At 36.9% G+C, this 16,401-nt stretch overlaps 1 protein-coding gene across 1 annotated transcript in view; it reads right to left on the reverse strand.

The window, feature by feature from the left end:
* Window positions 1-16,401, reverse strand: part of COBLL1 (cordon-bleu WH2 repeat protein like 1) — an 85,692-nt gene that overhangs the window by 32,778 nt on the left and 36,513 nt on the right. The window contains exon 2 of the mRNA XM_074145137.1: window positions 4,636-4,815. Within this exon, the coding sequence (XP_074001238.1) occupies window positions 4,636-4,727 (92 nt within the window). The 5' untranslated portion in view covers window positions 4,728-4,815. The remainder of the gene's footprint in view (window positions 1-4,635; window positions 4,816-16,401) is intronic.

Genomic DNA, 16,401 nt, shown 5'->3' on the forward strand with positions numbered 1-16,401 from the left:
CTCAATTCTTCTCTCATATATATCACAACCTACTCTGAGGAGAAGAAAGAAGGAGCTACTCTATTTCTTGTAATTCTAACCCATAAGAGAACAAGTACATCCATCACACCCAGTAAGAAAAGAGCTGCAAATGCAAATCGTGTCATTCCCCCATTTCACTGGAGGCAGGGCAGGGGAGGGAGGTGGAAGCCGGAGGAGAAACAGCAGACACTACTTCTGTAGTGACTTTTCCGGTTATCAGGCTATCCAATAAGTTACCCATTACTTTTCTTCTTGTGCATTTTTATATACTGACTGGCTTTAAAAGCTGCCCTTCCTCTGGCCTTCAGTTATTGGAGAAGGGTAAGAACATTGAAGATGACCAGGACAAGAATTCATGAAGATCGCAGAAAGCCATCCTATGGAAATATACCACGGCGACAGGGGCAAGCCCTCATGTTAACCACAGTCACAAGTGACAGAATGATAAGTGAGAAACATAGCTGTTCCAATGCAACAGACAGGTACACGCAAATTAGTACATGAAAACAGTGATTCAGGGCAAATTTGCTTTCCGTTGATACTTCCAGAAATGACCTGCTTGACTGGAGGATGCTAGACTTTAAGTCCCCCTCCTCGACTGGAGGCCAAGACACCTTCAACAACTGCTTTAGGTAGATATTCCTACAGTCATAGAAAAAGTAGTATTTTTTTGTAATCACATCCTCTGAAAGTTGCAAAACTATTTTCCGCTGAAGCCTTCAAGGATTGCAGGTCGCAGAATACACATATCACAGTAAATTTAAAAGCTTCCATAATTAATATTTAGTAAAACTCCAAGAACTGGCCATCAGTTGTCTCAGAGTATATCATCTGCTTATCCTCCTTTATCCAATTTCAGTAAAATCTTTATTCACAACTTCTTTCACTTCATTATATTGCTTGATTTACTGGAAATCTCTGATCATAAGTTTATTTACATATTCCTGCACGCCGTCATTTTTCATCTATTTTCCTCTGGTTATTCCTACCTGACTAAGTAACAATAAAGAGCGGCTAATAGCACACCCTCATTACATGACATAACTGTTAGTTAAATGATGAACCTCCACCTAGAATGTATCAAACCATGTTATGTTTGTAACCAACAGTGAAAAGTGTCACTTTAAATAGTGGATCAAGTGTTTAAAGGAAAAAAAACAATATGCAAATTTCCATACTGCTCTCCAAAAATGAGGGCCAGGCACTTACTACTTAAAAAAAAAAAAAAAAAAAAAGTGGAGATTCTTACCTGATCAAACTTTAGGAACAAGTTTCCCGCCACAAGACTCAGAGTAAGCATCACTAATAAACAAAACTGTCAGTAACCACCAAAAGTATTCCTAGGTAGCGATGGAATTTAAAAAAAAAAAAAAAAAAAAAAAAAAATATGGAAAAAATAGTTTGGCTTTCTGTAGATCTCCGATTACTTAAGCCTATGGCTTCATGGCCTTCCTTGCAAAAATATTTACTAATCCTATTCTCTAAAGAGAAAAATTCATTTGTTTTCACGGAGAAAAACAACAACAACAAAAAAAAAACAAACCCCAAAGACCCCAGAATTTGTTACTAACAAATGTAAGTACAATAATTTTGAAAAGTAGGGCAACACCACAAAGCTCGTTATTCACTAGCTCGCTATACAGAGTAAACCAACAGTTGATTAAGAATACCCTAATGACTGAAAATACTCAAAAATGGATCAAATGGAAACTCACAAAGGGCTTTAAGAAAACAAATTCAGCAAAGCTAAGGTCTCCCTGAAAGGCATGTGAAACTGAAGCCCTAAACATGCTACCCTGCAAACCTGTTTGTTTGAAATACCATTTCCAAATAAAACATATGTCACTATCATATTGGCCCTTGAAATCTCCAAGTTAATTTGCATAAAACTTTCTCAAACTCTTAATTTCTTCCTTGTGGGAAACAAAAAACAAACTTCAAATGATCAGGCTGCTAAATAAAATAGTTCTTCAAGCTATTTTTTCTTCTTTGGCTGCAGAAAATTCAGTCCTATGCTGTATTTAGAACCAATGGAGAAGATTCAGAAATTTCACTCTGAAAAACATTCCAATAAGGGGTGAGGGGGGAAGCTCTTCCCTCATTACCTTTCTCTGAACAGTGTACCTTTACTTCCTACCACTCATTGCTCTTACCATGTTTTTTGTAGGGTTTTGTTTGTTTGTTTGTTTTTAAATAACTGTTTGCCTGGACCTCCCTGCAGGAATCCTGGTGACAGGAGAATGTGAATGCCACTGTCAGATTCTGACCAGATGAACTGAATCCCCATCACCGACTACTACAAAATACAAATTGGTGTCCAGGTTTAAATAAGAGAATATACCCAATGCCTAAAGTTTCAGAATAAGGAATGAGCTATTTCATTCCTCCTTCCTTTTCTCAGTCTCTCAGGTTTTTGCTTTAATTGCCCGTAGAACAACTCAAGGATCAAAAATTATTCTCTCTTGCAATCTAAACCCCTTTTGGATTTCTTTCTGATCCACTTCCACCTGCTTCTACTCACTCAGGATATTTATCTATGTCACATCTTGCTTTGTTCTACATAGCTCTTGTTATCCACTATGCCAAATCAGAGAGCAAACCAATCCAACTTCATCTGAGAACAGTATCACAGAATGATATGGGGTTGGAAGGGACCTCTGGAGATCATCTAGTCCAACCCCCCTGCCAGAGCAGGTCCACCTACAGCAGGTTGCACAGGAACATGTCCAGGTGGGTTTTGAATATCTCCAGAGACGGAGACACCAGTAGAGAAGTTTCTTCTAGTGAACTACGGCACCTGTGCACATGGCTGTACAGTTTTGCTTTTCCTAGTATGAGATTTAAAAAGGTATTCTCTCCTTGGGAGCTTTGAAGCTGCTCATCTCTGATTACGAACAGAGAAGAGACAAATTAGCAATGTATCTGTTTATGTCATTTCTAGAGGGATCTTGCCTATTTGCCCACAAAATACAACTGCGAAGACAGAGCAAAACTAGAAGAAGAGAGAGTTTGTTTCACAGTGGGGTGCAGGTCTTGTACAGTATCTCCCCTCACTCTGAGTGAGCCTAACGTGGTAATAGAGGTTCTTATTTGCAACAGAGCCATTTATGAAATCACGCATAGTATCTTGATCAGAAAAAAAAAAAAAGTAAGAAAAAAATCCCAGTAAGGGAAAATAAAACTGATTGGGAAATGTGTGTGCTTCCTGATAAGCCTGTGACACTGAGTAATTATACACAATGTAATTTGACCAAGTGAAGGAAGATATATGCAGCATTCCCTTCTGGCACTTGGTTCTGAGCAAAGTGAGATAGACAAGATAGAGGGCACACGGTACTCATAAGTGTGGACAAAGGGAGTGAAAAGAAGAAAGAGAAGTGCCTGACAGTGTACACATGGAGTTTCATCTTTAAGAACTTTTAAAAACAGAGGACGGCACCATATTTACAGACAGCAATCAATATTCCTTCCTGTAAACATGCTAGCAAGAACACCATAAAGCATGATGGTAGTCACCAATTATTTCAGAAAATTTCTTCTGAGAAATATAACGTCAGATTTAAGTTGGGGGGTGGGGTGGGGGAGGAGCAGAGATGGAGAATCCACAAGAGTTCATCCACTGCAGCTCTGCTGAACAAGCTGGTATTTACTCTCTAAGCAACATCCCCATGAACTCTAGTAAATGACAAAGCATGCAAACGGACTCAAGCTGCAAAAGTCTTTGCCTCCCAGTAAGAAGTGAAGTAGGTGTAATACACATTTACGTTACCTGGTTTAAATAAATAAATAAAACCAGACTGCTTGCTTTCAGTGGCAAAGACACTGGCAATACATTAATTCAAGTACAATATACAAATAGTTTCTTTATTTCTCCTTAGGAAAGCAACAAACTGGCATCCTAACTGCTCTGATCCATACAAGGCCTTCTTAGTAGACCTGCTACGATAATTAATGTAACATTGTAAGTCCCAGGATTTATAATTTCAACTCACCAGTCAATGTCCAGGTCTTTCTGAACTAAAGGTGACTTGAGAGTTATATGCATAATCTATACTACCAATTATCAGACTGAAATACATATTTCAAATTAAAACCAGCTTAAGCAAAATATATTTGAGATTAAGAAAAAGGTTTTCCAAAGCTGTAGCTGGAAACCATTTCTTTGAAGCTTTATAGATTTTGTCTGAAGCTCTGACACCTTTTTTTAGGACTGTTAGTAGTCTATAGGTAGTAGCGCTGAGCAAGTATTGAACTCATGACTTCGTGCCCAAATAGCATGCAGGAACTCATCTTTAGGTCTAACAAGGAAAACTAAGCAGGAAAATTCAGTCACTCATCCAAACCAGTATTTTTCTAGAGACTTGCAGTGACTAGAAAGAACAACAGGTATGGCTACACTTCCTGCCAGGTGCCATACAGAATTTCTGAATCTCAAAAACCATTTTTTCCAAAAGGTAGGAAAATGGATAAAGTATATGTTTCCACAGCTACCCAAAAATTTTCAGACTTATACAACTCATGTAATTTTACTGAGTGATTAAAACCTGGATGAAGGCTGAAGTAAACTAGAGCAAGAAAAGAAGATTAAACAAAAATGTATTTTGTGTAACTTGCCTCCCGTTAACTGTAGTATACTTGATCACATCTCCTGGCAGGACCACTGATAGTTCAATGTCTTTATCGATTACATTCTCTTTCTGTTCCATGATAAGGTTGGCTGGTTCTGTGTCATCAAATGGAGAAACAGCAATGGGTTTTGTTGCAGATGGAGGAGGTGGTGCTTTAGATTTTCTTCTGAAACAAATGGATAAAAATTAAAAGTCAAGTATGTATTTATACATATGATTCCATACTGCCAAACTGGAACTGGAATGAACCACACTTAATTCTTTTCACTGAGACTGTGCAAGTGATATGTGCAAGGAAGGGATTAGAGAATATTATAAACATATGATCAGTGGTGACAGAAGATACAACAGGCTAAGGTATCTATCATATTGGGAAAAACCAAAAACAAACAGCCTAATAAACATCAAGTTCAAAACTAAAAGGGTTTTTTAATATAAGTTAAAAGAGTAAATTAATTACTCATTTTCCTCCCTTGGATTACGCAAAGAACCCTGGGTCCGCGTTCTCCAAACAGATTTACAGGATTAGTATGAACAGAAATACTGTACTATGCAGTATGAAACCAAATGGCACTGACAGCATGTTTAACATATAGGAGAGAGAGGCAAGGGAACAATCACACTTTTTCTCCCCAAATTTTTCTTTCTATTATCAAAATCATTCAAACAGCTCTAGTTTATTTACTTCTATACAGTAATAAAATAGTGGTACAATCAATACTATGGTTGTAATTTCTTGACATTTCAGTCACATTATGCTAACCTCACCTATGCTGAGTTCCTATTTTAATTTTCTCGCTATCCTTTCCTATCTTAGTGACAAGCCAGTGTAATCTTCAATGCAAAAAGTGATCACTAAATAAGTCTCACTTATTTCACTTAAAAAAAAAAAAATGCAAAATGGTATAAAAGCAAAACGGTCGACAGCTCTCAATATATTTATGTTACAGTAAATTCTAAGCAGGACTCTCATGTCCTACAACATATAGTCTAGTATCCCCTTTTATTCAAATAACTTTCCATAATTCACCAATATTTTCACAAGGAAAAGATAGTATTATTAAGAATTTCACCATTAGAAACAAAACCAAAACGCACTGTGGAGACACATTACCTCATATGAGAACTTTTCAATTGCTTATAAACATTCTTTTAAAAAGCTTGAATGGAGCCACACTCACAGAAAGTTAAAATACATTTAAAACATAATACACAAAGGTTCCAAAAATATGCTTGCAACTTAGATTCTGGAGCTGTACCAAAGTTTGTTTACTCTAAATAGAACCAAAGAAACTAACTTCTATAATTGTCCTATAGAATTAAAGCAAAAGATCTAATGTACAACAGTTAGAACCGTACATGTTTCTTCGGAAAATAAAGTTTAAATCACTCACAACGAAGAGCAAACAAGGTCCAGAGCAGCATTGCAAAAGACGACTGTGTAATGAGACTTCACATGACCGATCTGTTGCTGAAAGTGCTTAGAGTTTTGAACTTCAGAACTCCGTGCTGAATAATTAACTATTCACAGCCTCTCAAAGCTAGTTGTGAGTACTCACAGACCTCCAAACACACTGAATGAGGATTCACCATCAAAATTTATACCTCCTCTCTGATAATGTTTTAAATTAATTTTGGTGCACTCCACGTACAATTCGAGAAGTGTGGTGTAAGCTGCAAATTTAACTTCAGTCTCTACAGCAACTCGCCTGGGTTGTTTCTGGGTTATGTGAACACTGCAAAATGTACGAATCAAACTTCATTTTACTCCTCCACCACTTTTTTTTTTTTTTTGCGTGATTTTTAGCTTTCATATAACTGCCAAACAGAAACTATTAGCCAATTCAGACCATCAATACAAATACTGAAATAAAAAAACCAAAAACCCAAAACCTCACCCTATGACATTAATACCAAAAAAATCCAAACCCAAAGTTAAACAGTACTGTTTTTCCCTGCTCATTCTTACATCTTTAAGTGATTTCAAATGATTGTTAAATGATATTTATTGCAACTGAACTCAGAATTTAATCTTTGAAGACTACACGCCACAGAAAGATTTGCTGGCAAATGCCAGTGGACTCTACTTTACATTAAGCAGACAAATGCAATTTCATTGCTAGAACTCTACTACCACTCAAGAGAGTACTTAATCACACACAGCAATAAATGCACAGTCCACATCAGTCAAATGTGGTTTTATTTATACAGTATCTAACTTAGACTATAGAGAGCTAGAACTGATAAGATACTCATGTCAAAACTTGTGAGCAACAGCTAGTTCGAAGAAGTTCCATGTATTTATAAAGAACACATACACACACACGCGCACACACACACGTGCGTGCAGGGTCAGGCAGTCTAACAAGGTCGGCTGACTCTCCATTTCCACCACTGCGGAGCTACATAACCTACCCATCTCTACCACACTAACACACTCTGCATGTTCTCTACAGCTGGTTACACTTACATTTCCCACCCCCAACAAAGGAGGAAAAAATCTCCAAGTATACTTTCTCAGAAGTTATGCCAAGTTTTTGGCAACCTCTTTTTAAACAACAGGAATCCAAATACTTTCATTTTCTGTTTCCAGATGCCATGTCTCTCTTTTCTTTATTTTTCACCAATTCTCTCATCTCTCATTCTTAGCCCAAAGTATTTACATTTGTTCTTACAACATTTTCTCTTCTTGAGCTTGTGTCTCTATTTTGACACAGGATAGGCTGCCTGAGAGGTTGTGGAAGCCCTGCACTCCCAGCGCCCCACAGCTGGTACTGGGCACTAAAAACAATTCAAGTTACCATGATTACATCTACAGGTGCAAATCAAGAGCAGCAAGTGACAGGATTGTGGAAATACACTTGCGGGTTGTAGGTTAAAACTACCCCTGCCTCTTTTACACTATGGAGCCTCCAAGAAGCCGACACAAGTGATTTCTCTCACAAAGGCATCCTCCATGCGCCATTTTATTCAAACACAAAAAATGAAAGCCAGCATTATCCAAGTAACTCCAAGTCTACGCTCCACTTCAAACACTAATCCATTGTAAAGAACAAACAAAAGTCCAGTTCTCTCTTGCCTCCTCACACCTCTACCAGGTACTCTGCAAACCAAGAGAGCTGCTGGTTTTTAATGAATTTGGCAAAAAGGCAGAGAGAGCGGTTAAGGTAGTTTCTTCTCCTGAAAAGAAGAAACCCCTTGATTTTTAGTAAGACAAATACAACCATAACAAAGAGAATAAATTCCCAATCATATAAAAATAACACTTTAAAGGTCAGAAAAAAGGTGTTCAGTAAATGGTCTCACTCACAGCACCTTTCTTGTTCAGATAGCTTCCAGATGCGCTAGAAGCTGTATGGACCTATTCTAATTTTCAAAGTGTCCTGGTTTGAAGTAAAACAGAACCAACTTTCTATTTACTAATTTTATATCTTCGCTAGGCCTCTTCTAACTCTCTGAAATTAATGGCATATTGTGGAGAAAACTGCTCATTCTCAGACTGATAAGACCAATGTTTGTGCTCCATGCCAAGGAATGGTATGCAGAGAGGCCCTGGTTTATACTTATTGCTATAACAACCTAGGTCAGCTCATTTCATTATTTGCTCCGTTGGAGGGTCAGAAACAGAAAAAGAATAGGGGAGTCACGCCTGTGGGGAGAAGCGGACAGGACAGGTGACCCAAACCTGACCAACTGGGGTATTCCATCCCATCTGCCCCATGGTCAGTATAAAAGCTGAGGGATCAAAGGGTCAACACTTTTTCTTCAATGGCCAACATACGAAGAGGACTGTCTGTTCATCTGCCTTTGATGCCAATCCGTGTGTTCCTGACTCCAGAGCTGGAACGTAGTTCCCATCTATCGCCGAGTCCAGTCTGGGACTTCCCCAGTGCCTGCCGGTGACATCATCCTGGGAGCTTGATACAGTTTTGTATATATTGTATCTATTTCATTATTTTCTTTTTGATTTTAATATTAATACTTCCTTAAAGTAGTTTAGTTCATTCTAAACTTCTAAATCTCCTTATCTCTTCCTCTCCTCTCTTAAGGGGGGAGGGAGGAGAGGGGGGGAGAAAGGGCCATCTGTCAGTCTGGTTTTGGTAAATTTGGCCGAAACCACAACGCAAAGTAAATACTATGAGTTAGAAAAAACAAAAACAGTCTTTTTTTTCATGGCCACTACAGAACTAAAGGAAAGTTGCAGGAAGAATCAAAGTACAGCTTATTTAGCTATGACATAGAGGGAGTTAAAAGAGAAATTTTAACCAAATAAGGCCACAAGTCATAATAAGAAATCCTCTGGAAACTGGGCTGCAGTATCCCACACGATGTGGGTCGTCACTCCTTCCTTGACTCTATAGGTCCCGGCCCCGTCAACTAACTGACCTTCCCTACACCAGACACTAACTGCCAATCTCAACTCACCTGCAGGGATGTACTCCCCACTGTTTATCACCAGACAAACAATTCCAGCTACCTATTACATTGCAACAGCTTGAATGTCATCTTCTGCTTAATCAATTGCTTAAGACAAAGTAGGAAAGAAAAAATAAAAAAGGAGACCACTGCTTACGCCAAGTCTTTCAGCTAGCCCTCATCTTATGAGATTATGTTGTTCCCAAGCAAACTCATTCATATCTCTTAGAAACTTAAATTTCTGAAATCCCACCTGCAATTCCCACCAGCCTTTGTGACAAAATACAGCTCCTGTAAAGACATTAAAGAATTCTTTCAGCCAAACGCAGATAGAAGATTTCACCATTTTGTTAATAAAAGCCATAAGTCTTTTAAAATCAAATACAAGTCCATAAAGACAACATTTCATGTGTTTCAGATCCCTCTTCTACAAAAGAAAGTTTCATTGCTGTATCTCAATGAATTTCCTACTTGCCAAAAAAAATAACAGTGTCAATGAACTGAATGTGCGGAAGCCCTTTTCACAAATAAGTAAATAAATAAAGCATCTACTTATTTGATGTAACCTTTTTAAAAACCAACAAGCTTTCATTTCCTGTTAGAAAGGTACAAGCAGTATATTTTTAACTATCAGTATCTAGAGAATGGCACTGAAAATAATGAGAAATACTTGAACTTAGAGTGACCTGGATATTGCAGTTATCACCAGCACTTCCTCTTGATAAGGACCACTTTCCCCCAAAAAATGGAGAATAAAAGAGGAAATCTATCTGCTAGATTTGTATACAACCAAGGGCTCAGCATAACCAACTCACCTCTTCAAATCTTGATATAAAGGAATATTAATGTTTATGGCACTTCCCATCTTGAACACAATTACATGAGACACAAAGACAGCTTAAGAGCCCTCTCACTGAAATTATTTCGGATCTCACATCCAACATCAGAACCATCTCTCAAATTTTCTATAGCAATCACCTAAGACAGGAAGGGTCATAAGAGACCTCACCTGCAATTCAGTGATCTCTCAGGTACTGAAAAAGTTCATTAAACATAATGAAAAAAAAGTACAAAAAAAATTTTTTACTGTACAACACATAGAGTTAAGTTTGTTAATTTGACTTACGGCACCAAGAAGAACACTGTTTTATACAAAGAGCAACTACACATTTTTTCATATCAAATTTACAAAATTATATATGCCAAAAGTACAAGCAGCACTTCATTTTATTTTCATTCAAAGTCAGAGAAGGATATTGCTCTACTAAGATTGCATCACAAGAGGAAAAGGGCCACTGCAATAAAGCTTCTTCTAGAACTTTTCTTGTCTTTGACCTCTCACCCCAAGCAATCATTATAAAGCTTTCTTGATTATAGCTCCACTGCTATGCCATAGTAGCAGACAGCCACAACCTTGCACATCATCTGCTCAACGAACAGTTGAACAAGAGTTCAGGCCTACATTAAGTACATTAATTTGTTTGGGGTTTGTTTCTTTGTTTTTTACAAAGGTACATAAGTTTTGGCCAACAGGTATACAAAATATTTAAGCCTCTAATTTGACCTATATTCCCAGCCCAATACTCATCTTTAATATTCACAGAATAAATTTGTATTCTACACTAAGCAAAGATCATGAAAGTACCAACTTTCCTCCTGTTTATTCAGTTCCCTCTTTGGGGATTATGGTTTCACAGCATCACCACCGCACATCTTCAAGATTAAACACGACTTGCTTGGAAAAAGCTTGGAGACAACTGCGGCGTTACTATCTGATCTGCTCATAACAGTCCAGCAAAAAACTGAAGTTATCAATGCAAGTCACTCAAAAATCACTGCTATGTGTTTCAGGCATATGTATAGATAGTATCTTTTTTTTTTTTTTTTTAAAAAAAAAAAAAGGAGAGGGGAAGTATTTCATAAGACATAAATTTCAGTAATCCACACTTTCAGTTAGTTTCCAAGTTGGAACTCCCAAATTGGGACTTGATAATTACATAACCAAACACATGAAAAATGGAGTGTTTTACAATAGTGTCTATTGTCTATGGGCCAGTCTGAAAGGCTGGTTTCATCTGCAGTATAATTATGGATGATATTTTTGTTTTCTTTCCTTTAGTGAAATGCAGCTCTATTTTAATTTTTGTTGTCCTTAATCTGAATACTAACAATCACATCAACATATCTATTCCACACGGAATATTTTTCTTTTAGGCTGAGAACCAGAATACACAGCTTTTCTTGTTATAGAGATGTTATAAAGCCACTCTGCATAACCTTGTGATAGACTGAAATGAAAATACTCAAGAAATAGGACTATTATTCTTCCCACCCCTATCCCCACCAGCACAGCAACGTAGTCTACATATGAGCACAGGATTTTTCTATGCACATGAAGCTTTTTTCCCTGTGATCTGATACTTGGCATCTAGTCTCTTAAAGCAAAAAAACCTTCTTCCAGAGATCAGTGAAAACACAGAATTTAACAATGACCAATATGTAATAAGGTATATATTTTCATTAGTGATTTCATTAAAAAAATTTGTATTTAAAAACAAAACCTTATTTAACAGCTAGCATCCTACAATATATGAGTATCTATTTTCCTGTGTGCTATTAGCAAAGAGCAGAAAATTCCCAAGTCCCTAAATTATCTGTTCATCATTATGTGGAAACATTGCATGAAATCATTTAAAGACAACAGCGTCATATTACATATAGCTACAACAACATATGTGCATGGTTATTGCAAGCACATACCTTAACATTTTGCAATTCCTGATGATGAGTCCATTTATAGGACATCTTTAAAATGGCATTTATTTCATACCACAATACAATTATCTGGTTTTCTCATTTTCAGAGTGATTCACATTTTTGATTCATCCATTCCCACCCTGTTTTTATCCAGCCCAAGTCTGAAGCTGACAGAAAAAGAACTGACTGGAAGTTGAATTGGGCACACACACACACACACCAATTTTAGCTTTTCCCAAAACCAGAAAAGGCTATTTTGTTTATAAGCTTCTAGAGATTTTCCCCCTCGAAGACTGTTACACTCAGAAAATTGAAGTGAGAACATTACCTATAACTGCCTATCTACACTACATATTAACTGCCTTTCACTTACATCTTACCTCCTCCACACACACATTTCTAACAAGTTGCTTGAAAGAAATTCTAGAATTTTTTCAATCGCCTAAAGTTTCAAATCAAAAAGTCAAAAGTTACGCTATAGTTTTATCAAAACACTCTCTGCACAACTGTATCATTCTTGTAATTCAGCAACTGAAATTAATACCAACTAGTACCAGCAAAAGTAAGTCTATGTATTTATAACATTCAGTAAGGACAAGGACTCACAAAATCCTCCCCCAAGGAAAGTACAGTTGCTTCTATACAACACATTTTATGTTATGGCACACTCATTGACAAATTACAGTTCACTCAGTTCTCACAACTACACACAGCTTTGGCTCACCTTTTTATAATACATGAAATAGGTATAAAATTAGACTCAGCACGAATTTTACCTTTGCTTAAGATCTATGGCTGTACATATACACCATCAAAATTCTTTGTTCCTCCCTTCTTGCAGGCTTTAAATTTTTCTTATGCAAGGAAATGAAAGGAATTAAACACTAAAGGTAGTCTCAAATGGCACATTCAAATTTGCTTCAATTCCAGCCCTGCTTGCCAAGAATCTCAAAAAAAAAAAAAAAAGTAGTCACAAACCTGACAATATTGTGTCTTCCTCTGGACATTGGTTACTTTGTTGTCACATACCTGCATCACAGAAAAGAGACTCCTCAGCAGTATGTTTCTTTTTTCTCTAACACTGCAATACATTGTCCACATTTATCTTTTAATGAATGTCCTAAAACAATAGAGTTTTCTTAATTGCAACCCTTAAGACCAGACAACTTCTGGTACATGACAGAAAAGCTATTCCAAAACACTAAGATTTTTTCTATATATTAGAAGACTTACAATTTTCTTTTTAAAGTATCAACAGACCATAATGATCAGTTTCTAAAGTGGAAACACTTCTTCCCACCCTCAAACTGAATGTCTGAACTTCCCTTTTAGGTCTGTGGCTGATGTTTTGTAAGAATAGAGACCCACACGGGACTGTAAACATAAAATTCATCTAAGAACTATTCTCATTTCACTCCTAATGGAGCTATCTCACTGTATCTGGCATTCTCACGCTAAGATTAACCTGAAAACATTTAACATCTATCTGAAGACTTCCACAAAGTCTCTAACTTTTCATCACCTCTACTTCTACCTCAGGTTTTAAGGTCTAGTAGGCCTACTGATTTTCCATACCAGTTAAATAAATGAGAATTTAAGTGGAATTTATTTCCCTACCGCTCCTGAAAATGACTAGGTTTTTAATTTTAGAGCTAATTGAATATACAACAAGAGAATATTTAAAAATCACGCTCAAAGAACAGTTTGCTGTTGCTCATGAAAAGCACCGCTCTTTTTGGTGGCACTTAAAATAATAATTTTTAACTGGAGTTTGGCTAGTTCATCTTGACTAAGTTATTACCAGGCACAAAGGTTTCTACATGAAATTTGAGTTGCCAGAGGTGCTGCAAAAAAAAAGGTTACTTTTAAGTTAGTTTTAACATACTGTAGTATTCTAATAATTTTCCTTTACGTTAAGCAGCCTGAGTATTTGCTGTACCAGCCTCACAGCATCTATATAACGTGCCAATCAGCCTTGATACTAGGCTTTCATCTCTAGATCAATATCACTGTTTGATACACAGTCTATCTCTTTATTTCTACTCTATAAAAGCACCAGCTGGATGTTAAGATCAAGGTATGGATCAATGAGAGTCAAGCACTGTCCATTCTTAGGTTATCCCTTCAAGCCAGGTTTATCAGACGTGTAGGACAAAATAAAGGAAAAAGACTTGCTGTTCCTTCTCCATAGAGAAATAGGAGCTTTCAGGTTCTAAACTCATTTGCTTAGTTATTTGGGGACGATTCTAAAGTTACATTGTATGGATATTGTGTCTAGCAGGTGGCCTAATAGGTACCAAAAAAACCAAAGTTCAGAAATGCATTTGAAATTCAGTTTCCAGGTAGAGGAATAAACATGAACAATTTGTAAATCTTTTGTGATAATGGGGTATAGATAAGTGCACTGTGAAATACAGATTCCCAAAGTGGAAAGGAGACCAATACTGCAAATAATACTGGTATTTTAAAAATATTACTTAAGAATAAGATGGTACTAGAAATGAGGCACTGGGTACATAGCTCTCCCAACACAAAAACGTGTTATGCAACTGATAGACCAACTGCCATGCCAGTAGTAATGCCACAGATGATAAGACTACTAATAAACTGATCTTTGAAGATTATCTCTATGGGTTTACTCAGTGAGGTTCCAGTCAAAACCAAATCATCTGCAAGTGTTTTCTTACTTACGCCTATATTCAGATGGCTGCTACGAAGAAAGTAAAATATGTAAAATACCTACGCTGCCATTCTATTTCCATAAATAAATTGGATCAAGAAAATAACGCATCCCTGGAATCAAGACATGTTTTCAAAGCTCCTGCTAGAGAAAAGTTTTTCCTGGTTAATGGGATGTGTGGAACCCCCCGCTAACTAGCCTCATAGCTCTGAAGAAAAGAATTTTTTAAAAAAAGTCTTATCCTAGAGAGAAAGAAATCACAGAACTGGGACGGTAACCATGACAGTAAGGTGAAAGCTTAATGGAATCTTCGGACGTCTGGTTCACAGTAAAAGCAAGAAAGCAGCAAATGAATCCTCTAGTTCTCTCCAGACCATTTGGAACAGACACTTGCCCGTCTGATTGTCTGTCCCCATGGCAGTGACAGTCTTGAAAACAGAAGAGAGTGTATTTGAGCCATAACTCATGCAATGTTTTCTCTTATTATAAGGAAAAAGGAGAGATTCAGGGGCAATGTAAACACAAATCTCTATGGTACGGGCATGTTTTCAATTGTGCCCCTCTTCGGATTAAAGGGGCACCAACTCCAATATAAGCTTATGTAATGCAATTCAGTCAAGTACAAATTTAAAACTTTCCTAGAAAAATGATTCATTCATTGCCCTTCAAAATCAAATCATAACTATTATTACAATGACCTGATCAAGCTGACTTAAAACATATATATAAAAGAATACCCAACTGCTGAGCTCAGACAGCCGCTGACTTAGTGTTGTCTTACGCCGTCCAACAAAACATGGCTCCTCTCTAGGCATAAGAATTGCCTTGCTCTCAGGAAGACAGCCAAGAGCTCAGAATCCTACCAGGCAACAGAGGATAAAAAAATACTTTATGCTTTAAATTAGCATAAAGTTTATTATTATTACTGAGGGATTACAGAAACATGGTCTGACACAAAAGTTCCTTTATAGCACATTCTGTTGTGCCAAAAGAAGTGTAAAATAAACTAAAATAAAATCACACAAACAAAAAAGAAGAGGTGTAGTGGAAAATTAGTTCCAACAACGTTACTTCTAAGGAGGTTAGAAGTAACCTCCAAGTTACTTAGAAGTACTTCTAAGAACTTAGACTTCTGAAGTAAATGGGGCTAACACAAAGTGCAAATACAAACTTGGCACGTCCATGTGCAACATACCTCTGCAGTAAGCAAATACTTGTATCTATTTGCAACCTTTTCACAAAGTATCAAATGCAAAAAAATAACCCAGATTTACTACCAAAAGAAAGTACAAAAAAAAACTTGAATGACATTCAAAGCTATTAAAACTTCATATGACTCAGCCTTTATTATATTTACAGTTATGAAAAAAGCCTGACAGAAAGGAAGGAGCAGGGAAGAGAAAGCAGTAAATCTGTAACAGTAATTGAGTAATATATAACTGGCTGAATAAACAGGAAAAGAAAACAAAGAGCAGCTTGAACTGAAAGGGGGGGCTTAACCTTTGATACACTAATAAATCTAACAAATGCTTAAAACTCAAGCAAACGTATGTTATCTCCACTAGGAACAAACCTTCAAATCTTTTTTCAAGAACTGCTATAAAAGGATGCTCATACAGATGTTTTTCTCCCATGACCAGTAAGAAAAGTTCAATTAAGGGCTCTCAAATAGAGCAAAACTTGATCTGCCCTTCTGGCCGTTATCTCCCGGTCATGAAAGCTGGTATAACACCACTGTCTTTTCAAAGCCTGCAGATGAAACACATAGCTCTGTTCATAGCTTTTTCAGCTGCTATTCTGAACATCAATAGAAGTAAGAATTGTCAATTTATCTGAGCTTTTCTGCTGCTGCTTTTCTCTCCTGTTCAAAATCATGTTTTAGAAGTAACACTGGAGGCA

The sequence above is a fragment of the Numenius arquata genome, chromosome 3 (genome assembly GCF_964106895.1).
Source record: "Numenius arquata chromosome 3, bNumArq3.hap1.1, whole genome shotgun sequence".
Classification (NCBI taxonomy): Eukaryota; Metazoa; Chordata; class Aves; order Charadriiformes; family Scolopacidae; genus Numenius; species Numenius arquata.